General features: G+C 43.1%; 6 protein-coding genes and 1 pseudogene across 6 annotated transcripts; all 7 read right to left on the minus strand.

Moving 5' to 3' along the window:
• Positions 1-435: 435 nt before the first annotated feature.
• LOC136962854 (protocadherin alpha-8-like) lies at positions 436-2787 on the minus strand. The gene has a single exon (XM_067256751.1). It carries the CDS (start codon positions 2785-2787, stop codon positions 436-438), a length of 2352 nt encoding a protein of 783 aa, XP_067112852.1.
• A 715-nt stretch (positions 2788-3502) lies between these two features.
• On the minus strand, positions 3503-5884 carry LOC136962855 (protocadherin alpha-1 pseudogene; annotated as a pseudogene).
• A 703-nt stretch (positions 5885-6587) lies between these two features.
• LOC136962856 (protocadherin alpha-8-like) lies at positions 6588-9268 on the minus strand. Its single transcript, XM_067256752.1, has 2 exons — positions 6929-9268; positions 6588-6617 (listed from the first exon to the last, which is right to left on the minus strand). The coding sequence occupies exons 1-2, from the start codon at positions 9266-9268 to the stop codon at positions 6588-6590; spliced, it is 2370 nt and encodes a 789-aa protein (XP_067112853.1).
• A 717-nt stretch (positions 9269-9985) lies between these two features.
• On the minus strand, positions 9986-12364 carry LOC136962857 (protocadherin alpha-8-like). The gene has a single exon (XM_067256754.1). The coding sequence runs from the start codon at positions 12362-12364 to the stop codon at positions 9986-9988; it is 2379 nt and encodes a 792-aa protein (XP_067112855.1).
• Positions 12365-13332: 968 nt separating this feature from the next.
• LOC136962858 (protocadherin alpha-8-like) lies at positions 13333-15778 on the minus strand. The gene is made up of 2 exons (XM_067256755.1): positions 13430-15778; positions 13333-13338 (listed from the first exon to the last, which is right to left on the minus strand). Exons 1-2 carry the CDS (start codon positions 15776-15778, stop codon positions 13333-13335), a joined length of 2355 nt encoding a protein of 784 aa, XP_067112856.1.
• A 206-nt stretch (positions 15779-15984) lies between these two features.
• Positions 15985-21513, minus strand: LOC136962859 (uncharacterized). Its single transcript, XM_067256756.1, has 4 exons — positions 19144-21513; positions 18783-18819; positions 16231-18596; positions 15985-16005 (listed from the first exon to the last, which is right to left on the minus strand). The coding sequence occupies exons 1-4, from the start codon at positions 21511-21513 to the stop codon at positions 15985-15987; spliced, it is 4794 nt and encodes a 1597-aa protein (XP_067112857.1).
• Positions 21514-21760: 247 nt separating this feature from the next.
• LOC136962860 (protocadherin alpha-2-like) lies at positions 21761-24410 on the minus strand. The gene is made up of 2 exons (XM_067256757.1): positions 22062-24410; positions 21761-21772 (listed from the first exon to the last, which is right to left on the minus strand). Exons 1-2 carry the CDS (start codon positions 24408-24410, stop codon positions 21761-21763), a joined length of 2361 nt encoding a protein of 786 aa, XP_067112858.1.
• Positions 24411-24689: the final 279 nt, after the last annotated feature.

Raw genomic sequence — 24689 nt, forward strand, 5'->3', positions numbered from 1 at the left:
GGAAAAAGCTACCGCTTTACACATTTGAGTTTGAGATATTAGCAACGTCAGTGAAAAGAATGAAATAGCCGTTCTGACTAAATACAAAAACTCTAAAGTTACTAAAAGAAACCAACCTCAAACATGCCAGAAACTCTGGAGACACATGTTGCTGTCCAACTCAGTGGTGCTGAATTTGATCACACTGAAAGTCCTCAACAGGATTTTGTCTACTTTGTGGAAGGCTGACACTTAAACAAAGCTGAAATAGTGGCTTATTCTCGCTTACATTCAAATAACTATTACTACTACATTGTTTACATAAATAATACAATGGTAATGACAATGAACAAATCCAATAGGGCTTTGAAGTAGATCAAATCCAGAAAACAGACCTAGCTACATATTGCAAAAGATCCTTAAAATTCCATACCATTCAATATCAAAACGTTTTCACTATTGGCTTACCTTCTCGCAGGTGGGCAGAGTTTGAGTCCTACTGAAAGTGTCTCCTCCATTGATACTGATCAGCTCCCCGTCACCAGGTGGAAACGCCGTGGGGAAAACTACTACGTCACTCTTCATTGTGTCTGAGCTAAAACACACGTCATACTGCTGAGTAGATTTGGAGTAAGACCAGCTCCCGTCAGGGTGGGTGGTTATCATTGGGGCGCTGTACCTGCTGAAACTGCCGTCTGTCTTGTGGCATTTTACCGCTATTAAACTGATGAGGCTCAGTAGAAATATCACTGATACTGAGGCTATGGAGATGAGCAGATACAGGTTTAGATCTGAGAAACTATCCTCCTTCACTGGTAGTTGTCTGAAAGTTGTCTGCATGTCACCTGTACTTTCAACCACCACAACATCAATAGACACAGTGGCAGACAGGGAAGGGTCTCCATTGTCAGATACCACTATGACCAGCGGGTGACTTTTTAAGTCATTGTCACTCATGCGTCTCTTAGTCCTGATCTCTCCATTGCTGCTTCCAATTCTGAACAGATTCGGCCCCTTTGGTTCAGAGATGTGATAAGAGAGCAGCGCATTGTAACCAGAGTCTGCATCTACAGCCCTGATCTTGGCCACAAAGTAGCCCGCTTCAGCAAAGTAGGGAATGTTCTCAGAGTTGACAGAGCCTTGGTCAGAATAGGGCGGGAGAATAACAGGAGTGTTGTCATTCTCATCCAGGATAAAAACGTTCACGGTCACGTTGCTTCCCAGAGGAGGAACACCACCGTCTGTGGCCTGAACTTGGAACTGGAATCGTTTCATTTCTTCGTAGTTAAACGACTGCATACTGTGTATTTCGCCAGTCAAATCATTAATGTTGATAAGCGATGAAGTACTTTTCAGAGAATATGAGACACGCGCGTTGTCGTTTTCATCTGCATCCTGCGCATTTACGATAACTACTAGATTTCCAACTGGACTATTTTCTTTTAAATACACGTTGACAATGGGCTCTGGGAAGCGGGGAGGGTTGTCGTTCACATCAGAAATGTGCACAGTAACAACACTGGTGCTAGAGAGAGGGGGGGTTCCCTCATCTACGGCTGTGATGGTGATGTTGTACTGGGGGTGACGCTCTCTATCTAAACGTCCGTCCACTACCAGAGAGTACTGGTTTTTATAAGCCGACTGCAGTTTAAACGGCACAGTTCCGCTGATATGGCCGTTCACAACTCCATTTTTACCGCCATCTTTATCAGAGAGTCTTATCAATGCAACCGCAGCACCTGATTCAGAATCCTCTCTAACTGTGCTCATGAGAGAAGTCGTTGATATCTGAGGAGCATTGTCATTTATATCAATAATTTCCACCAAAACTTTGCAGTGTGTGGTTTTTGGAGGATGGCCTTGATCGGCAGCCTGAACTCGCAGTTCTACACCTACATTGTCTTCATAGTCCAGATCACCTTTCAATAATATTTCCCCGGAATTAGGTTCGATAGAGAATAAGTCATATTGCTTAGCATTACCGTGTCTAACAAAAGAATAGATAATTTTACTATTCATACCTTCATCTACATCTGTTGCAGTTAGAGATATTATTTTGCTACCTATCTTAATATTCTCTGCAACTTTCACTTTGTAAAGAGGCTTGCTAAAAACGGGGTTATTATCGTTTATATCCAGTACATTCACCATAATCTGTACCGTCCCTGATCTAGGAGGTTTTCCTCCGTCTACAGCAGTCAGTACAAGCTGAATCACAGCCTGTTTCTCTCGGTCTAAAGGTTTCTGTAGCATCAACTCAGCAGACACACTCTGCTCTCCTCCGCTTTGCACATCCAGAGAGAAGAATTCATTTGGACTCAGTTTGTAGGCTTTCACTGAGTTACTGCCCACATCCGCGTCCTCAGCTAAAGGTAGAAGAAAACGCTCACCCGCCGCTGCGTTTTCATAAACATTCAAAGTGAGGGATTGTACAGTAAAAGTGGGACCGTTGTCATTTATATCCAAAATCGTTACTTCAACGCGAAAGATGCTCATGGGATTGTGCGCCACAGCCTCTACACGAAGAGAACATTTCTCACTGGTCCCGCAAAGATCCTCTCGGTCAATTCTTTCATTCACGAACAAAACACCGGACTTCAGATTCACATCAAAATACTTCTTGCTCGATTCAGATACAACCTGAAACATACGAGACTCCAGTTCCTGAACATTGAGATTGAGATCTTTAGCGATATTTCCAACAGCGGTTCCCTTGTTCACCTCCTCTGAAACGGAGTAAGAAATCTGACCGGATGATACCTCCCACAAACAAAGCAGAGGGAACAGAATCCACACGGAAACATCCATCGTTATCAAAGGATAACTTAATATCCGTGAGGCTATTGTGATCAGTTATATATATTTGTTTCAAATGTAAGCATAATTGCCTAAATCATCGAAATCTCGTCTGCGTTCCGTGTTTCACCACAACCCTTCTGACAATAACCTTAAACAGCAATAGACGCGTAAGAAGGAGGAGTTACTAAACAGATAAATCAGATGAAAATATCCACGGTCTGCAGCGACACTACGTGTTCATACCCTTCACTCATGTATTCAACAATACTTTGTTGACTAGAAGGGTAAATGAAATAAGATACCGCTTTAAATAGTTGAGTTTGAGATATTTGGAACGTCAGTGAAAAGAATGAAATAGCCGTTCTGACTAAATAAAAATAACTCTAAAGTTACTGAAAGAAACAAACCTCAAACATGCCAGAAACTCTGGAGACATGTTGCTGTCCAACTCAGTGGTGCTGAATTTGATCACTCTGAAAGTCCTCAACAGGATTTTGTCTACTTTGTGGAAGGCTGACACTTAAACAAAGCTGAAATAGTGGCTTATTCTCGCTTACATTCAAATAACTATTATTATTACATTGTTTACATAAATAATACAATGATAATGACAATGAACAAATCCAATAGGGCTGTGAAGTAGATAAAGTCCAGAAAACAAACCTAGCTACATATTGCAAAATATCCTTAAAATTCCACACCATTCAATATCAAAACGTTTTCACTATCGGCTTACCTTCTCGCAGGTGGGCAGAGTTTGAGTCCTACTGAAAGTGTCTCCTCCATTGATACTGATCAGCTCCCCGTCACCAGGTGGAAACGCCGTGGGGAAAACTACTACGTCACTCTTCATTGTGTCTGAGCTAAAACACACGTCATACTGCTGAGTAGATTTGGAGTAAGACCAGCTCCCGTCAGGGTGGGTGGTTATCATTGGGGCGCTGTACCTGCTGAAACTGCCGTCTGTCTTGTGGCACTTTACTGCTATTAAACTGATGAGGCTCAGTAGAAATATCACTGATACTGAGGCTATGGAGATGAGCAGATACAGGTTTAGATCTGAGAAACTCTCCTCCTTTACTGGTAGCTGTCTGAATGTTGTCTGCATGTCACCTGTACTTTCAACCACCACAACATCAATAGACACAGTGGCAGACAGGGAAGGGTCTCCATTGTCAGACACCACTATGACCAGCGGGTGAGTTTTTAAGTCATTGTCACTCATGCGTCTCTTAGTCCTGATCTCTCCATTGCTGCTTCCAATTCTGAACAGATTCGGCCCCTTTGGTTCAGAGATGTGATAAGAGAGCAGCGCATTGTAACCAGAGTCTGCGTCTACAGCCCTGATCTTGGCCACAAAGTAGCCCGCTTCAGCAGAGTAGGGAATGTTCTCAGAGTTGACAGAGCCTCGGTCAGAATAGGGTGGGAGAATAACAGGAGTGTTGTCATTCTCATCCAGGATAAAAACGTTCACAGTCACGTTGCTGCTCAGAGGAGGAACACCACCGTCTGTGGCCTGAACTTGGAACTGGAATCGTTTAGTTTCTTCGTAGTTAAACGACTGCAGGCTGTATAGTTCACCAGTTAAAGAGTTCAGATTTAAAAATGTGGACAGACGAGCATCACCTGTGTTGCCTAATAAAGCATACGTCAGTTGAGAATTTGCACTGTCATCAGGATCATTCGCAGTCACACTTCCAACGCGTTCACCTACTGGACTGTTCTCTTTCAAATACACGTTAACTACCGGCTCTGTAAACCGAGGCGCGTTGTCATTCACGTCAGACACGTGAACAGTGATTACACTGCTGGTGGAGAGAGGAGGCAAACCTTCGTCCGTGGCTTTTATTGTTATATTATACAACGAGATACTTTCTCTGTCAAGAGGCCCATCGACAACCAAAGAATAATAATTCTTGTAAGACGACTGTAATGTAAATGGGGTAGATCCTATAATCTTTGCCGCGACTTGGCCGTTTTTACCACTATCTTTGTCACGCACATTTATTGAAGCTACAACTGTTCCTTTTTTAGCGTCTTCCTTCACAGCGCCTGGGAGAGATGTCAGTATTATCTCTGGTGCGTTGTCGTTCACGTCCAGTATTTCAATTAATACTTTAGAGTGCGCACTTCTAGGTGGAACACCCTTATCTTTTGCTTGTACGCGGATTTCAAACGCTGAGTTCTCCTCGTGGTCCAGATCCGTTTTAACTGTTATTTCACCGGTGTGTTTGTTAACCGCAAACTTATCATTCAAACCACCTTGACCAGTAAACGAATATTCTATCTCGCCATTTGCCCCTGCATCTGCATCGGTTGCGTTCAATGTGAGAACTGATATCCCAATAGCAGCATTTTCTGCCACAACAGCTTTATAAAGTGGCTTATTGAAAGTTGGAGTGTTGTCGTTCACATCAATCAAATTAATAACTATCTGTAACGTCCCTGATCTGGGAGGTTTTCCTCCGTCTACAGCTGTGAGAATAAGCCTAATTTCAGCCTGTTTCTCTCTGTCTAAATGTTTCTGTAGCACCAACTCAGCGGACACACTCTGCTCCTCTCCTTTCTGGACATCCAAAGAGAAGTGTTCATTTGGACTCAGTTTATAGGCTTTTACAGCGTTGCTACTGACGTCAGGATCACTGGCAGACGGTAAGGGAAATCTATCGCCTGCAGAGGCAGATTCTGAAACATTTATCATATGAAAACGCTCTTCAAATAAGGGTGCGTTGTCATTTACGTCTACGATGTTGATTTCTAAACGATGGATTTGCACAGGTTTATTAAACACCACCTCTACATCGACAGAACATTTGACTGAATTCTGGCACAGTGTCTCTCTGTCAATTCTTTCATTTACAAAAATAGCACCCGTCTTTGTGTCAAAGTCAAAATACTTCCTTTGGGAATCGGTTATAATTTGAACTTCCCTTGATTCCAGTTCCTGTATATTTACATGTAGATCTTTGGCGATGTTTCCAACAAACGTTCCTTTATCCACCTCCTCGGAAACAGAATACAACAACTGTCCAGAGGAAAATCCACATGAACAAAGCATCAGACACCATATCCAAAACAACACCGGACTTCTTCGCTCGAGAGCCATCGCTTCACAGGCATGTGCAAATCAAAATAATAGAATGGACTTCAACTGAAAACAGATAGAGGAATAGTCCCATTCGACTGAAATATATCTCTGTACTCCTCATTCGGTATCGGAACACTCCTCGTTTTTCTCCTCGCAAAGACAAATCGAATCATATTACACCATAAAAGAAGGAGGAGCCCAACAGTCTGTCAGATATAATAACTTTCACGGTCAACAGCGACATCCTGTGTTTATTCATAAATGGGTGAGCAATAAACCGAGAGCGTTGGTTCATCTGGAATCATATCAATATTCGCTTTTATGAAACGGATAGTTCGAGATAATACTGTATATAGTCCGTGTAGAAGAAACAATAAATACTAAACATGTAATGTAGCCCGTACATGTTGGACGCTCTTGCAAACCAAGATTGGACATGCGTAATGACGCAAGGGTAAACAAAAGTTACCTTTTACAACTACAGTAAAATTGTAATGGCATGTAGCTAAAATACGTAATAAATAAGAATATTGGAGGCTACGACACCTGCTCTGGAAGTATGTGAAAACCATCAGCCACGATGGGCCTATTGCCCTACTAGAATGACAAATGGTTCCAAGAACGTTGAATTTAAATGACTAAGGATTTTTTATTTTTATTTTATTTCTTAAAGGTTTTAAGAAATAAAATACAAATATGAAGCAAAGAGAATCCTCATATATCAAGCCAGAGCATAGAGAGGCACGTGTAGCTGTCCGAGACAGTGGTGCTGAATCTGAACACTGAGCAGTTTATAAAGCGATTTTTTTTTGTTGCTACTGACGGGACAAATTCGAGCGGAACTAAATTGTGTAGCCTATTCAGTTACGTAATGATTCACAAAATACACGTTTTACCACTGCAGTAAGCTTGTAAGGGCATGGAATTGAAATACATCAAAAGACAATAAATGATAAGCCGCATTTTGCAGCTATACGAAATCAAACAGATTACTCTAGACATGATAATAGCCAAATCCGAAAAAAGGGAATCAGTTTTGGACAACAGGTAGCATGTACATACCTTTTCACATGTGGGCAGAGTTTGAGTCCTACTGAAAGTGTCTCCTCCATTGATACTGATCAGCTCCCCGTCACCAGGTGGAAACGACGTGGGGAAAACTACTACGTCACTCTTCATTGTGTCTGAGCTAAAACACACGTCATACTGCTGAGTAGATTTGGAGTAAGACCAGCTCCCGTCAGGGTGGGTGGTTATCATTGGGGCGCTGTACCTGCTGAAACTGCCGTCTGTCTTGTGGCATTTTACTGCTATTAAACTGATGAGGCTCAGTAGAAATATCACTGATACTGAGGCTATGGAGATGAGCAGATACAGGTTTAGATCTGAAAAACTCTCCTCCTTCACTGGTAGCTGTCTGAAAGTTGTCTGCATGTCACCTGTACTTTCAACCACCACAACATCAATAGACACAGTGGCAGACAGGGAAGGGTCTCCATTGTCAGATGCCACTATGACCAGCGGGTGAGTTTTTAAGTCATTGTCACTCATGCGTCTCTTGGTCCTGATCTCTCCATTGCTGCTTCCAATTCTGAACAGATTCGGCCCCTTTGGTTCAGAGATGTGATAAGAGAGCAGCGCATTGTAACCAGAGTCTGCGTCTACAGCCCTGATCTTGGCGACAAAGTAGCCCGCTTCAGCAGAGTAGGGAATGTTCTCAGAGTTGACAGAGCCTTGGTCAGAATAGGGCGGGAGAATAACAGGAGTGTTGTCATTCTCATCCAGGATAAAAACGTTCACAGTCACGTTGCTTCCCAGAGGAGGAACACCACCGTCTGTGGCCTGAACTTGGAACTGGAATCGTTTCATTTCCTCGTAGTTAAACGACTGCAGACTGTGTATTTCGCCTGTCAAATCATTAACGTTGATAAGCGATGAAGTACTTTTCAGAGAATATGAGACACGCGCGTTGTCGTTTTCATCTGCATCGTGCGCATTTACGATAACTACTAGATTTCCAACTGGACTATTTTCTTTTAAATACACGTTGACAATGGGCTCTGGGAAGCGGGGAGGGTTGTCGTTCACATCAGAAATGTGCACAGTAACAACACTGGTGCTAGAGAGAGGGGGGGTTCCCTCATCTACTGCTGTGATGGTGATGTTGTACTGGGGGTGACGCTCTCTATCTAAAGGTCCGTCCACTACCAGAGAGTACTGGTTTTTATAAGACAACTGCAGTTTAAAAGGGACCGTTCCGCTGATGTGACCGTTCACAACTCCATTTTTACCGCCATCTTTATCAGACAGCATTACTAACGCTACCGCAGCCCCAGACTCAGAATCTTCCCTAACTGTGCTCATGAGAGAAGTCGTTGATATCTGAGGAGCATTGTCATTTATATCAATAATTTCTACCAAAACTTTGCAGTGTGTGGTTTTTGGAGGATGGCCTTGATCGGCAGCCTGAACTCGCAGTTCTACACCTACATTGTTTTCATAGTCCAGATCACCTTTCAATAATATTTCCCCGGAATTAGGATCGATAGAGAATAAGTCATATTGTTTGGCATTACCGTGTCCCACAAACGAATAGATAATTTTACTATTCATACCTTCGTCTAAATCTGTTGCGGTTAGAGATATTATTTTGGTACCTATCTTAACATTCTCTGCCACTTTCACTTTCAAAAGAGGCTTGCTAAAAACGGGATTATTATCGTTGATATCCAGTACATTCACCAAAATCTGTACAGTCCCTGATCTGGGAGGTTTTCCTCCGTCTACAGCAGTCAGTACGAGCTGAATCACAGCCTGTTTCTCTCGGTCTAAAGGTTTCTGTAGCACTAACTCAGCAGACACACTCTGCTCTCCTCCGCTCTGCACATCTAGATTGAAGTGTTCATTTGGACTCAGTTTGTAGGCTTTCACTGAGTTACTGCCCACATCCGCGTCCTCAGCTAAAGGTAGAAGAAAACGTTCACCCGCCGCTGCGTTTTCAGAAACATTCAACGTGACAGAATTGACAGTAAAAATGGGCCTATTGTCATTTATATCCAAAATGGTTATTTCAACGCGAAAGATGCTCATGGGATTGTGCGCCACAGCCTGTACACTCAGAGAGCATTTCTCACTGGTCCCACAAAGATCCTCTCGGTCGATTCTTTCATTCATAAACAAAACACCGGACTTTAGATTAACATTAAAATACTTCTTGTTCGATTCAGATACAACCTGAAACATACGAGACTCCAGTTCCTGAACATTGAGATTGAGATCTTTAGCGATATTTCCAACAGCGGTTCCCTTGTTCACCTCCTCTGAGACGGAGTAAGAAATCTGACCGGATGATACCTCCCATAAACAAAGCAGAGGGAACAGAATCCACACGGACACATCCATCGTTATCCAAGGATCACTTAATATCCGTGAGGCTATTGTGATCAGTTATATATATTTGTTTCAAATGCAAGTATAATCGCCTAAATCATAGAAATCTCGTCTGCGTTCCGTGTTTCACCACAACCCTTCTGACAAAAACCTTAAACAGCAATAGACGCGTAAGAAGGAGGAGTTACTAAATTGATAAATCAGATGAAAATATCCACGGTCTGCAGCGACACCACGTGTTCATACCCTTCACTCATGTATTCAACAATACTTTGTTGACTAGAAGGGTAAATGAAATAAGATACCGCTTTAAATAGTTGAGTTTGAGATATTTGGAACGCCAGTGAAAATAATGAAATAGCCGTTCTGACTAAATAAAAATAACTCTAAAGTTACTGAAAGAAACCAACTTCAAACATGCCAGAAACTCTGGAGACACATGTTGCTGTCCAACTCAGTGGTGCTGAATTTGATCACACTGAAAGTCCTCAACAGGATTTTGTCTACTTTGTGGAAGGCTGACACTTAAACAAAGCTGAAATAGTGGCTTATTCTCGCTTACATTCAAATAACTATTATTATTACATTGTTTACATAAATAATACAATGATAATGACAATGAACAAATCCAATAGGGCTGTGAAGTAGATAAAGTCCAGAAAACAAACCTAGCTACATATTGCAAAATATCCTTAAAATTCCACACCATTCAATATCAAAACGTTTTCACTATCGGCTTACCTTCTCGCAGGTGGGCAGAGTTTGAGTCCTACTGAAAGTGTCTCCTCCATTGATACTGATCAGCTCCCCGTCACCAGGTGGAAACGACGTGGGGAAAACTACTACGTCACTCTTCATTGTGTCTGAGCTAAAACACACGTCATACTGCTGAGTAGATTTGGAGTAAGACCAGCTCCCGTCAGGGTGGGTGGTTATCATTGGGGCGCTGTACCTGCTGAAACGGCCGTCTGTCTTGTGGCATTTTACCGCTATTAAACTGATGAGGCTCAGCAGAAATATCACTGATACTGAGGCTATGGAGATGAGCAGATACAGGTTTAGATCTGAGAAACTCTCCTCCTTTACTGGTAGCTGTCTGAACGTTGTCTGCATGTCACCTGTACTTTCAACCACCACAACATCAATAGACACAGTGGCAGACAGGGAAGGGTCTCCATTGTCAGACACCACTATGACCAGCGGGTGAGTTTTTAAGTCATTGTCACTCATGCGTCTCTTAGTCCTGATCTCTCCATTGCTGCTTCCAATTCTGAACAAATTCGGCCCCTTTGGTTCAGAGATGTGATAAGAGAGCAGCGCATTGTAACCAGAGTCTGCGTCTACAGCCCTGATCTTGGCCACAAAGTAGCCCGCATCAGCAGAGTAGGGAATGTTCTCAGAGTTGACAGAGCCTTGGTCAGAATAGGGCGGGAGAATAACAGGAGTGTTGTCATTCTCATCCAGGATAAAAACGTTCACAGTCACGTTGCTGCTCAGAGGAGGAACACCGCAGTCTGTGGCCTGAACTTGGAACTGGAATCGTTTAGTTTCTTCATAGTTAAACGACTGCAGGCTGTATAGTTCACCAGTTAAAGAGTTCAGATTAAAAAATGTGGACAGACGAGCATCACCTGTGTTGCCTAATAAAGCATACGTCAGTTGAGAATTTGCACTGTCATCAGGATCATTCGCAGTCACACTTCCAACGCGTTCACCTACTGGACTGTTCTCTTTCAAATACACGTTAACTACCGGCTCTGTAAACCGAGGCGTGTTGTCATTCACGTCAGACACGTGAACAGTGATTACACTGCTCGTCGAGAGAGGAGGTAAACCTTCGTCTGTGGCTCTTATTGTTATATTATACAACGATATACTTTCTCTGTCAAGAGGCCCATCGACAACCAAAGAATAATAATTCTTGTAAGATGACTGTAATTTAAATGGAGTAGATCCTATAATCTTTGCCGCTACTTGGCCGTTTTTACCACTATCTTTGTCACGCACATTTATTGAAGCTACAACTGTTCCTTTCTTAGCGTCTTCCTTCACAGCGCCCGGGAGAGATGTCAGTATTATCTCTGGTGCGTTGTCGTTCACGTCAAGTATCTCAATTAGTACTTTAGAGTGCGCACTTCTAGGTGGAACACCCTTATCTTTTGCTTGTACGCGGATTTCAAACGCTGAGTTCTCCTCGTGGTCTAGATCTATTTTGACCGTGATTTCACCTGTGTGTTTGTTAATCGCAAACACGTCTTTCAAGCCGCCTTGACCGGTGAATGAATATTCTATCTCGCTGTTTGCCCCTGCGTCTGCGTCTGTTGCGTTCACCGTTAGAACTAAGGTCCCAAGAGAGGTATTTTCTGCCACGGCAACTTTATAAAGAGTCTTACTGAAAGATGGAGCGTTGTCGTTAGTATCTAGTACATTCACTACTGTCTTTAATGTTCCAGTTCTGGGAGGTTTTCCTCCGTCGACAGCAGTCAGTACGAGCTGAATCACAGCCTGTTTCTCTCGGTCTAAGGGTTTCTGTAACACCAACTCAGCAGACACACTCTGCTCTCCTCCGCTCTGCACATCCAAAGAGAAGTATTCATTAGGACTCAGTTTATAGGCTTTTACAGCATTACTACCGACGTCAGGATCACTTGCAGACGGCAAAGGAAATCTATCGCCAGCGGAGGCAGATTCTGAAACATTTATCATATGATAACGCTCTTCAAATAAGGGCGCATTGTCATTCACGTCTACGATGTTTATTTCTACACGATGGATTTGCACAGGATTATTAAAAACCACCTCTACATCGACAGAACATTTGACTGAATTCTGGCACAGTGTCTCTCTGTCAATTCTTTCATTTACAAAAATAGCACCCGTCTTTGTGTCAAAGTCAAAATACTTCCTTTTGGAATCGGTTAGAATTTGAACTTCCCTCGATTCCAGTTCCTGTATATTTACATGTAGATCTTTGGCGATATTTCCAACAAACGTTCCTTTATCCACCTCCTCGGAAACAGAATACAACAACTGACCAGCAGAAAATCCACATGAACAAAGCATCAGACACCATATCCAAAACAACACCGGACTTCGCTCGAGAGCCATCGCTTTACAGGCACGCGCAAATCAAAATAATAGAATGGACTTCAACTGAAAACAGATAGAGGAATAGTCCCATTCGACTGAAATATATCTCTGTACTCCTCATTCGGTATCGGAACACTCCTCGTTTCTCTCCTCGCAAAGACAAATCGAATCATATTACACCATAAAAGAAGGAGGAGCCCAACAGTCTGTCAGCAATAATAACTTTCACGGTCAACAGCGACATCCTGTGTTTATTCATAAATGGGTGAGCAATAAACCGAGACCGTTGGTTCATCTGGAATCATATCAATATTCGCTTTTATGAAACGGATAATTTGGGATAATACTGTATATAGTCAGTGTAGAAGTAAACAATAAATACTAAACATGTAATGTAGCCCGTACATGTTGGACGCTCTTGCAAACCAAGATTGGACATGCGTAATGACGCAAGGGTAAACAAAAGTTACCTTTTACAACTACAGTAAAATTGTAATGGCATGTAGCTAAAATACGTAATAAATAATAATATTTGAGGCTACGACACCTGCTCTGGAAGTATTCGAAAACCATCAGCCACGATGGGCCTATTGCCCAACTCCAGGAAAAACTCAAACGGATGGTGACATTGCAACCTATAACAAGTGGCATGTGAATAACGTCATACTATTAGAATGAAAAATGGTAGCAATATCGTTTAAAAATGTAAAACAAAATATGAAGCAAAGAGAATCCTCATATATCAAGCCAGAGCATAGAGAGGCACGTGTCGCTGTCCAAGACAGTGGTGCTGAATCTGAACACAGAGCAGTTTATAAAGCGATTTTTTTTTTTTTGCTACTAACGGGACAAATTCGAGCGGAACTAACTTGTGTAGCTTATTCAGTTACGTAATGATGCACAAATTTCACTTTTTACCACTGCAGTAAGCTTGTAAGGGCATGGAACTGAAATACATCATAAGACAATAAATAATAAGCCGCATTTTACAGCTATAGGAATCAAACAGATGACTCGAGACATGATAATAGCCAAATCTGAAAGAAGGGAATCAGTTTTGGACAACAGGTAGCATGTACATACCTTTTCACAGGTGGGCAGAGTTTGAGTCCTACTGAAAGTGTCTCCTCCATTGATACTGATCAGCTCCCCGTCACCAGGTGGAAACGACGTGGGGAAAACCACGACGTCACTCTTCATTGTGTCTGAGCTAAAACACACGTCATACTGCTGAGTAGATTTGGAGTAAGACCAGCTCCCGTCAGGGTGGGTGGTTATCATTGGGGCGCTGTACCTGCTGAAACCGCCGTCTGTCTTGTGGCATTTTACCGCTATTAAACTGATGAGGCTCAGTAGAAATATCACTGATACTGAGGCTATGGAGATGAGCAGATACAGGTTTAGATCTGAGAAACTCTCCTCCTTTACTGGTAGCTGTCTGAAAGTTGTCTGCATGTCACCTGTACTTTCAACCACCACAACATCAATAGACACAGTGGCAGACAGGGAAGGGTCTCCATTGTCAGACACCACTATGACCAGCGGGTGAGTTTTTAAGTCATTGTCACTCATGCGTCTCTTAGTCCTGATCTCTCCATTGCTGCTTCCAATTCTGAACAGATTCGGCCCTTTTGGTTCAGAAAAGTGATAAGAGAGCAGCGCATTGTAACCAGAGTCTGCATCTACAGCCCTGATCTTGGCCACAAAGTAGCCCGCTTCAGCAGAGTAGGGAATGTTCTCAGAGTTGACAGAGCCTTGGTCAGAATAGGGCGGGAGAATAACAGGAGTGTTGTCATTCTCATCCAGGATAAAAACGTTCACAGTCACGTTGCTGCTCAGAGGAGGAACACCACAGTCTGTGGCCTGAACTTGGAACTGGAATCGTTTAGTTTCTTCGTAGTTAAACGACTGCAGACTGTATATTTCGCCCGTCAAATCATTGATGTTGATTAGCGATGAAGCCATAGCATTACCTTTCAGAGAATAAGATACATGCGCGTTGTCGTTTTCGTCCGCGTCATGAGCAATCACGCTAACCACCAGGTCTCCAACTGGACTATTTTCTCTTAAATACACGTTGACAATGGGCTCTGGGAAGCAGGGTGGGTTGTCGTTCACATCAGAAATGTGCACAGTAACAACACTGGTGCTAGAGAGAGGGGGGGTTCCCTCATCTACGGCTGTGATGGTGATGTTGTACTGGGGGTGACGCTCTCTATCTAAAGGTCCGTCCACTACCAGAGAGTACTGGTTTTTATAAGACGACTGCAGTTTAAACGGAACAGTTCCGCTGATGTGGCCGTTCACAACTCCATTTTTACCGCCATCTTTATCAGACAGCATTACTAACGCTACCGCAGCCCCAGACTCAGAATCTTCCCTAACTGTGCTCATGAGTGACGTCACTGATATCTGTGGCGCATTGTCATTCATGTCGATTACTTCTACTAAAACTTTGCAATGGGTAGTTTTAGGATATTGTCCTTGATCAGCCGCCTGCACGCGCAACTCAATGCCAACGTTTGCTTCATAATTAAGATCACCTATTACTGATATTTCCCCTGAATGAGGATCAATAGAAAATATATCATATTCTTTATTATTACCATGGCCAACGAAAGAGTAAACAATTTCACCGTTCATACCTTCATCTATATCGGTTGCTTCGACACGTATTAATTTATATCCAATTTTAACATTCTCTGCAACTTTTACTTTGTACAAGGATTTGCTGAAAATTGGACTATTGTCATTGATATCCATGACATGTATGATAATCCTTAGTGTACCGGATCTGGGAGGTTTTCCTCCGTCTACAGCAGTCAGTACGAGCTGAATCACAGCCTGTTTCTCTCGGTCTAAAGGTTTCTGTAGCACCAACTCAGCAGAGACACTCTGCTCTCCTCCGCTCTGCACATCCAGAGAGAAGTGTTCATTTGGACTCAGCTTGTAGGCTTTCACTGAGTTACTGCCCACATCCACGTCCTTAGCCACCGGCAGAAGAAATCGCTCTCCAGTAACTATGTTTTCTGTTAAATTTAAAGTTAGTGAATTAACGGAAAAAGAAGGTGCGTTGTCATTTATATCGAGGATAACAATTTCAACACGAAAGATACTCATGGGATTGTGTGCTATTGCCTGTACACTCAGAGAGCATTTCTCACTGGTCCCACAAAGATCCTCTCGGTCGATTCTCTCATTCACGAACAAAACACCGGACTTCAGGTTCACATCAAAATACTTCTTGCTCGATTCAGATACAACCTGAAACATACGAGACTCCAGTTCCTGAACATTGAGATTGAGATCTTTAGCGATATTTCCAACAGCGGTTCCCTTGTTCACCTCCTCTGAAACGGAGTAAGAAATCTGACCGGATGATACCTCCCACAAACAAAGCAGAGGGAACAGAATCCACACGGAAACATCCATCGTTATCCAAGGATCACTTAATATCCGTGAGTTTGTGGAGATCAGTTACTTCCCCAAAATAAGCACATTTATCCAAAGATAATATATAAATACGTGTTTCTACTGAGGCCTATGTCGTCTGCGTTCCGTGCTTCACCAGAGCCCTTCTAACAATACCGTCAAACAATATTAGACGCTTAAAAAGGAGGAGTTACAATAAATAGAAATCAGATGAAAATATCCACGGTCTGCAGCGACACCACGTGTTCATATTTTCTCTTATATATTCAACAGTTTTGATCACAATGCAGCAAAGAATAAGCTACCGCTTTTTGAACAAACAGTCCCAAATACGTTCATCACAACACCAACACTACCAATCGTTAATCACCATGAGTAAAAAAATAACCTATACCCAATAGCATTGACGTTGCATTCTGCTATTTTCTTTTAGAAGTATTTAATCTCCTTACCTTTTCGCAGGTTGGCAGAGTTTGAGTCCTACTGAAAGTGTCTCCTCCATTAATACTGATCAGCTCCCCGTCACCAGGTGGAAACGACGTGGGGAAAACCACTACGTCACTCTTCATTGTGTCTGAGCTAAAACACACGTCATACTGCTGAGTAGATTTGGAGTAAGACCAGCTCCCGTCAGGGTGGGTGGTTATCATTGGGGCGCTGTACCTGCTGAAACTGCCGTCTGTTTTGTGGCACTTTACCGCTATTAAACTGATGAGGCTCAGTAGAAATATCACGGATACTGAGGCTATGGAGATGAGCAGATACAGGTTTAGATCTGAGAAACTCTCCTCCTTTACTGGTAGCTGTCTGAAAGTTGTCTGCATGTCACCTGTACTTTCAACCACCACAACATCAATGGACACAGTGGCAGACAGGGAAGGGTCTCCATTGTCAGACACCACTATGACCAGCGGGTGAGTTTTTAAGTCATTGTCACTCATGCGTCTCTTAGTCCTTATCTCTCCATTGCTGCTTCCAATTCTGAACAGATTCGGCCCCTTTGGTTCAGAGATGTGATAAGAGAGCAGCGCATTGTAACCAGAGTCTGCGTCTACGGCCCTGATCTTGGCCACAAAGTAGCCCGCTTCAGCAGAGTAGGGAATGTTCTCAGAGTTTACAGAGCCTTGGTCAGAATAGGGCGGGAGAATAACAGGAGTGTTGTCATTCTCATCCAGGATAAAAACGTTCACAGTCACGTTGCTGCTCAGAGGAGGAACACCACCGTCTGTGGCCTGAACTTGGAACTGTAATCGTTTCATTTCCTCATAGTTAAACGACTGCAGACTGTGTATTTCACCCGTCAAATCATTAATGTTGATTAACGATGAAGCCATAGCACTACCTTTCAGAGAATATGATACATGCGCGTTGTCTTTTTCATCCGCATCATGTGCATTTACGCTAACTACCAGGTTTCCAACTGGACTATTTTCTTTTAAATACACGTTGACAATGGGCTCTGGGAAGCGTGGTGGGTTGTCGTTCACATCAGAGATTTGCACAGTAACAACACTGGTGCTAGAGAGAGGGGGGGTTCCCTCATCTACGGCTGTGATGGTGATGTTGTACTGGGGGTGACGCTCTCTATCTAAAGGTCCGTCCACTACCAGAGAGTACTGGTTTTTATAAGACGACTGCAGTTTAAACGGAACAGTTCCGCTGATGTGACCGTTTACAACTCCATTTTTACCACCATCTTTATCAGAGAGTCTTATTAATGCAACCGCTGCACCTGATTCAGAATCTTCTCTAACTGTGCTCACAAGTGACATAATTGATATTTGTGGAGCATTATCATTTATATCGATTATTTCTACCAAAACTTTGCAGTTTGTGGTTTTCGGAGGATGGCCTTGATCGGCTGCCTGCACACGTAGCTCAACACCAACATTTTCTTCATAGTCCAGATCACCTATTACTGATATCTCTCCAGATTCAGGATCAATAGAGAACAGTTCATATTTTTTTGAATGATCATGTCCAACAAACGAGTAAAGAACTTTACTGTTCACCCCTTCATCTATATCTGTTGCCGTGAGAGATATTATTTTGGTACCCATCTTAACATTCTCTGCCACTTTCACTTTGTAAAGAGGTTTGCTGAAAACGGGGTTATTGTCATTAATATCTATAACATGTATAATTATATGTATAATCCCTGATCTAGGAGGTTTTCCTCCGTCTACAGCAGTCAGTACGAGCTGAATCACAGCCTGTTTCTCTCGGTCTAAAGGTTTCTGTAGCACCAACTCAGCAGACACACTCTGCTCTCCTCCGCTCTGCACATCCAGAGAGAAGTGTTCATTTGGACTCAGCTTATAGGTCTTCACCGAGTTATTGCCCACATCCGCGTCCTTAGCCACCGGCAGAAGAAAACGTTCTCCCACGGCCGCGTTTTCATAAACATTCAAGGTGAGGGATTTAGTTGTAAAAACGGGACCATTGTCATTTATATCCATTACAGTTATTTCAACACGAAAGATGCTCATAGGATTGTGCGCCACAGCCTCAACACTCAAAGAACATTTTTCACTGGTTACACAAATCTCCTCTCGGTCGATTCTCTCGTTCACGAACAAAACACCTGACTTCAGATTTACATCAAAATACTTCTTGCTTGATTCAGATACAACCTGAAACATACGAGACTCCAGTTCCTGAACATTAAGATTGAGATCCTTGGCGATATTTCCAACTACGGTTCCCTTGTTCACCTCCTCTGAGACTGAATAGACGATCTGACATGAAGATAAATCCACCAAACAAAGCAACAGCAGAGCACCACAGCAGAAGCATCCGAGGATAGAGAGACCCATCGCTATCCACAGATAGTAAAAACCTTGATGGCGTCAATGAAAGACGGCATACAAAAATATCCGCCACCTCTTTTTTTCAAAGACCTTCCCAAGACATTTGATATCGTGCGACGTTGACAAAGCCCTATAAGCGCAATGGAGGCCAGGAGAGAAAGGAGGAGTTTGTAATAATAGATTAGTGTTCATACTGTGTTTGAAATCACGGTCTATAGCGACGCCTTGTGTCTACAGAAGTGAGAGCGCACTCTTCAATCCAGTTTCTGTAACTTAAAGTTAGGTCCCTTACTGCTCACACTAATATTCATAGTGTAATCCTAAAGATCTACAATTGCCGGCATTTAATTGTAATTGTATTAAACTACAATTCCAGACATAGTTGGGATTTCAAAGAAGGGAGTACCAACTTTGCGATGTCGCTGTCCAGCACAGTGGTGCTGAACATGAACTTCATACCATATGCAGCAACCATAAAAATCACAAGTAAAAAATAAATTAGAGCATTGACGTTGGATTCTGCAATTTTCTTTTAGAAGTATGCGATCTCCTTACCTTTTCGCAGGTGGGCAGAGTTTGAGTCCTACTGAAAGTGTCTCCTCCATTGATACTGATCAGCTCCCCGTCACCAGGTGGAAACGACGTGGGGAAAACTACCACGTCACTCTTCATTGTGTCTGAGCTAAAACACACGTCATACTGCTGAGTAGATTTGGAGTAAGACCAGCTCCCGTCAGGGTGGGTGGTTATCATTGGGGCGCTGTACCTGCTGAAACTGCCGTCTGTCTTGTGGCATTTTACCGCTATTAAACTGATGAGGCTCAGTAGAAATATCACAGATACTGAGGCTATGGAGATAAGCAGATACAGGTTTAGATCTGAGAAACTCTCCTCCTTTACTGGTAGTTGTCTGAAAGTTGTCTGCATGTCACCTGTACTTTCAACCACCACAACATCAATAGACACAGTGGCAGACAGGGAAGGGTCTCCATTGTCAGACACCACTATGACCAGCGGGTGAGTTTTTAAGTCATTGTCACTCATGCGTCTCTTAGTCCTGATCTCTCCATTGCTGCTTCCAATTCTGAACAAATTCGGCCCCTTTGGTTCAGAGATGTGATAAGAGAGCAGCGCATTGTAACCAGAGTCTGCGTCTACAGCCCTGATCTTGGCCACAAAGTAGCCCGCTTCAGCAGAGTAGGGAATGTTCTCAGAGTTTACAGAGCCTTGGTCAGAATAGGGCGGGAGAATAACAGGAGTGTTGTCATTCTCATCCAGGATAAACACGTTCACAGTCACGTTGCTGCTCAGAGGAGGAACACCACCGTCTGTGGCCTGAACTTGGAACTGGAATTGTTTCATTTCCTCGTAGTTAAACGACTGCAAGGTGTATAGTTCCCCAGTTAAAGAGTTCATATTTACCATTTTGGATACCGGTGTGGTATTCCCTTCTTCAATCAATGAATAAGAAATCTGTGCATTTTCATTCATGTCAGAATCATGCGCAGTCAGTGTGGCAATAAGGAAACCCACGGGACTATTCTCTTTCAAATAAACGCTTAAGACGCGGTTTGAAAAACGAGGTGAATTGTCGTTCACATCAGAGATGAGAACGGTAACGACTCTGGAGCTAGAGAGAGGTGGAGTCCCTTCATCCACGGCTAGAATTGTCACATTATACTGGGATGCTAGTTCCCTGTCCAACGGCCCGTCGACCACAAGCGTATAATAGTTTTTGTATGATGGCTGCAGTTTGAAGGGAACAGCTGTAGCAATGCTACACTGCACTGCTCCGTTTTTACCTCCGTCGCCATCGGTCACGGTGACCAAAGCTACAGCGGTGCCCGCTTTCACGTCCTCCTGTACTGTGTCTATGAGGGACGTTACTGAGATGGCAGGTGCGTTGTCATTTTCATCGACAACTTCAACTAAAACTTTACAATGGGTGCTTCTGGGAGGAACACCTCTATCTTTAGCTTGGACTCTTAGCTCAATTGCAGGAGTTTCTTCATGGTCAATAAGTCCCGTTACCTCAATGACTCCTGTCTCGGGATTAATGGTGAATAAGTCTGGCCCATTTTCAGTGCCATCTCGCACTAAAGAATATGTTATTTCACCGTTCGCTCCTTCATCTAAATCCGTTGCTATAACTGAAACGATCTTAGTCTCTTTTGGCGTATTCTCTTTAACTTTGACTTTGTATAGAGTCTGACTGAACACGGGAAAATTGTCATTAATATCCATAACATTCACTACGATCTGGAGGGTACCGGATTTGGGAGGTTTTCCTCCGTCTACAGCAGTCAGTACGAGCTGAATCACAGCCTGTTTCTCTCGGTCTAAAGGTTTCTGTAGCACCAACTCAGCAGACACACTCTGTCCTCCGCTCTGCACATCCAGAGAGAAAAATTCATTTGAACTAAGCTTGTAGGCTTTCACCGAGTTACTGCCCACATCCGGATCTTTGGCGATGGGCAAGAGAAACTTGTCCCCTGCAATAACATTCTCTGTTATATTTAGCGTCAGTTTATTCACTGAGAAGAACGGCGCGTTATCGTTCATGTCTAGTATGTCTATTTCAATCCGATAAAGACTATGGGGATTTTGTGCCATGGCCTCTACATTTAAGGAACATTTCTTGCTAGTCCCACAAATGTCCTCTCTGTCGATTCTTTCACTGACAAAAAGGGCGCCCGTTTTACGATTTACCTCGAAATATTTCGTCTTGGATCCAGACACAATCTGAAACATACGGGATTCCAGTTCCTGAACATTAAGATTGAGATCCTTTGCGATATTTCCAACTACGGTTCCCTTGTTCACCTCCTCTGAGACGGAATAGACGATCTGACAGGAAGATAAATCCACCAAACAAAGCAACAGCAGAGTACCACAGCAGAAGCATCCGAGGATAGAGAGACCCATCGCTATCCACAGATTGTAAAAACCTTGATGGCGTCAATAAAAGACGGCATAAAAAAATATACGCCACCTCTTTTTTCAAAGACCTTCCCAACACATTGTATATCGTGCAACACTGACAAAGCACTATAAGCGCAATGGAGGCCAGGAGAGAAAGGAGGAGTTTGTAATATAAGATTAGTGTACACACTGCGTTTTAAATCATGGTCTATAGCGACGCCTTGTGTCTAGAGAAGTGAGAGCGCACTCTTCAATCCAGGTTCTACAACTTAAAGTATGGTCCCTTACAGCTCGCACTAATATTCATAGTAGAATCCTAAAGATCTACGATTGCCGGCATTTAATATAAATTGTTTTAAACTACAATTCCAGACATAGTTGTGATTTCAAAGAGGGGAATAAGAACTTTTCGATGTCGCTGTCCAGCCCAGTGGTGCTGAACATGAACTTCATACCATATGCAGCAACCATAAAAATCACAAGTAAAAAATAAATTAGAGCATTGACGTTGGATTCTGCAATTTTCTTTTAGAAGTATGTGATCTCCTTACCTTTTCGCAAGTGGGCAGAGTTTGAGTCCTACTGAAAGTGTCTCCTCCATTGATACTGATCAGCTCCCCGTCACCAGGTGGAAACGACGTGGGGAAAACTACCACGTCACTCTTCATTGTGTCTGAGCTAAAACACACGTCATACTGCTGAGTAGATTTGGAGTAAGACCAGCTCCCGTCAGGGTGGGTGGTTATCATTGGGGCGCTGTACCTGCTGAAACTGCCGTCTGTCTTGTGGCACTTTACCGCTATTAAACTGATGAGGCTCAGTAGAAATATCACTGATACTGAGGCTATGGAGATGAGCAGATACAGGTTTAGATCTGAGAAACTCTCCTCCTTTACTGGTAGCTGTCTGAACGTTGTCTGCATGTCACCTGTACTTTCAACCACCACAACATCAATAGACACAGTGGCAGACAGGGAAGGGTCTCCATTGTCAGACACCACTATGACCAGCGGGTGAGTTTTTAAGTCATTGTCACTCATGCGTCTCTTAGTCCTGATCTCTCCATTGCTGCTTCCAATTCTGAACAGATTCGGCCCCTTTGGTTCAGAGATGTGATAAGAGAGCAGCGCATTGTAACCAGAGTCTGCGTCTACGGCCCTGATCTTGGCCACAAAGTAGCCCGCTTCAGCAGAGTAGGGAATGTTCTCAGAGTTGACAGAGCCTTGGTCAGAATAGGGAGGAAGAATAACAGGAGTGTTGTCATTCTCATCCAGGATAAAAACGTTCACAGTCACGTTGCTGCTCATAGGCGGAACACCACCGTCTGTGGCCTGAACTTGGAACTGGAATCGTTTTATTTCCTCGTAGTTAAACGACTGCAGACTGTGTATTTCGCCCGTCAAATCATTAATGTTGATTAACGATGAAGCCATAGCACTACCTTTCAGAGAATAAGATATATGCGCGTTGTCGTTTTTATCCGCATCATGTGCATTTATGCTAACTATCAGGTCTCCAACTGGACTATTTTCTTTTAAATACACGTTGACAATGGGCTCTGGGAAGCGGGGTGGGTTGTCGTTCACATCAGAAATGTGCACAGTAACAACACTGGTGCTAGAGAGAGGGGGGGTTCCCTCATCTACGGCTGTGATGGTGATGTTGTACTGGGGGTGACGCTCTCTATCTAAAGGTCCGTCCACTACCAGAGAGTACTGGTTCTTATAAGACGACTGCAATTTAAACGGGACAGTTCCGCTGATGTGACCGTTCACAACTCCATTTTTACCGCCATCTTTATCAGAAAATGTTATCAATGCAACCGCAGCACCTGATTCAGAATCCTCTCTAACTGTGCTCATTAGTGACATAATTGATATTTGTGGCGCATTATCATTTATATCAATTATTTCTACCAAAACTTTGCAGTGTGTGGTTTTCGGAGGATGGCCTTGATCGGCTGCCTGCACGCGCAACTCAACTCCGACATTTTCTTCATAGTCCAGATCACCTATAACTGATATTTCCCCTAATTCAGCGTCAATAGAGAATAGCTCTAATTCTTTGGCATGATCATGTCCGACAAACGAGTACAGAATGTTACTGTTCACCCCTTCATCTATATCTGTTGCCGTGAGAGATATTATTTTGGTACCCATCTTAACATTCTCTGCAACTTTCACTTTGTAAAGAGGCTTGCTAAAAACGGGGTTATTGTCATTAATATCCATAACATGTATAATTATCTGTAACGTCCCTGATCTGGGAGGTTTTCCTCCGTCTAGAGCAGTCAGTACGAGCTGAATCACAGCCTGTTTCTCTCGGTCTAAAGGTTTCTGTAGCACCAACTCAGTAGACACACTCTGCTCTCCTCCGCTCTGCACATCCAGAGAGAAGTGTTCATTCTGACTCAGCTTGTAGGCTTTCACTGAGTTACTGCCCACATCCGCGTCCTTAGCCACCGGCAGAAGAAAACGTTCTCCCACGGCCGCGTTTTCATAAACATTTAAAGTGAGGGATTTAGCTGTAAAAACGGGACCATTGTCATTTATATCCATTACAGTTATTTCCACACGAAAGATGCTCATGGGATTGTGCGCCACAGCCTGTACACTCAGAGAGCATTTCTCATTGGTCCCACAAAGCTCCTCTCGGTCGATTCTCTCATTCACGAACAAAACACCGGACTTCAGATTCACATCAAAATACTTTTTGCTCGATTCAGATACAACCTGAAACATACGAGACTCCAGTTCCTGAACATTGAGATTGAGATCTTTAGCGATATTTCCAACAGCGGTTCCCTTGTTCACCTCCTCAGAGACGGAGTAAGAAATCTGACCGGATGATACCTCCCATAAACAAAGCAGAGGGAACAGAATCCACACGGAAACATCCATCGTTATCCACGGATCACTTAATATCCGTGAGTTTGTGGAGATCGGATACTTCCCAAAAATTATAACATTTATCCAAAGATAATATCTAAATACGTGTTTCTACTGAGGCCTATGTCGTCTGCGTTCCGTGCTTCACCACAGCCCTTCTAACAATACCGTCAAACAATATTAGACGCTTAAGAAGGAGGAGTTACAATAAAGACAAATAACATGAAAATATCCACGGTCTGCAGCGACACCACGTGTTCATATTTTCTCTAATATATTCAACAGTGTTGA

This window comes from Osmerus mordax, chromosome 19, assembly GCF_038355195.1.
Source record: "Osmerus mordax isolate fOsmMor3 chromosome 19, fOsmMor3.pri, whole genome shotgun sequence".
Taxonomy (NCBI): Eukaryota; Metazoa; Chordata; class Actinopteri; order Osmeriformes; family Osmeridae; genus Osmerus; species Osmerus mordax.

Excerpts from the sequence above, each read along its gene's own strand:
- LOC136962854 (XM_067256751.1), bottom strand. The coding sequence starts at position 2,787 with ATGGATGTTTCCGTGTGGATTCTGTTCCCTCTGCTTTGTTTGTGGGAG.
- LOC136962856 (XM_067256752.1), bottom strand. The coding sequence starts at position 9,268 with ATGGATGTGTCCGTGTGGATTCTGTTCCCTCTGCTTTGTTTATGGGAG. Across the intron at positions 6,618-6,928 it reads CTCTGCCCACATGTGAAAAG|CTACACGTGCCTCTCTATGC; the intron begins GTATGTACATGC and ends TGTCTCGGACAG.
- LOC136962857 (XM_067256754.1), bottom strand. The coding sequence starts at position 12,364 with ATGGCTCTCGAGCGAAGTCCGGTGTTGTTTTGGATATGGTGTCTGATG.
- LOC136962858 (XM_067256755.1), bottom strand. The coding sequence starts at position 15,778 with ATGGATGTTTCCGTGTGGATTCTGTTCCCTCTGCTTTGTTTGTGGGAG.
- LOC136962859 (XM_067256756.1), bottom strand. The coding sequence starts at position 21,513 with ATGGGTCTCTCTATCCTCGGATGCTTCTGCTGTGGTACTCTGCTGTTG. Across the intron at positions 18,820-19,143 it reads CTCTGCCCACCTGCGAAAAG|ACACAAGGCGTCGCTATAGA; the intron begins GTAAGGAGATCG and ends TCACTTCTGTAG. Across the intron at positions 16,006-16,230 it reads CTCTGCCAACCTGCGAAAAG|ACCGTGGATATTTTCATCTG; the intron begins GTAAGGAGATTA and ends GTGTCGCTGCAG.
- LOC136962860 (XM_067256757.1), bottom strand. The coding sequence starts at position 24,410 with ATGGATGTTTCCGTGTGGATTCTGTTCCCTCTGCTTTGTTTATGGGAG.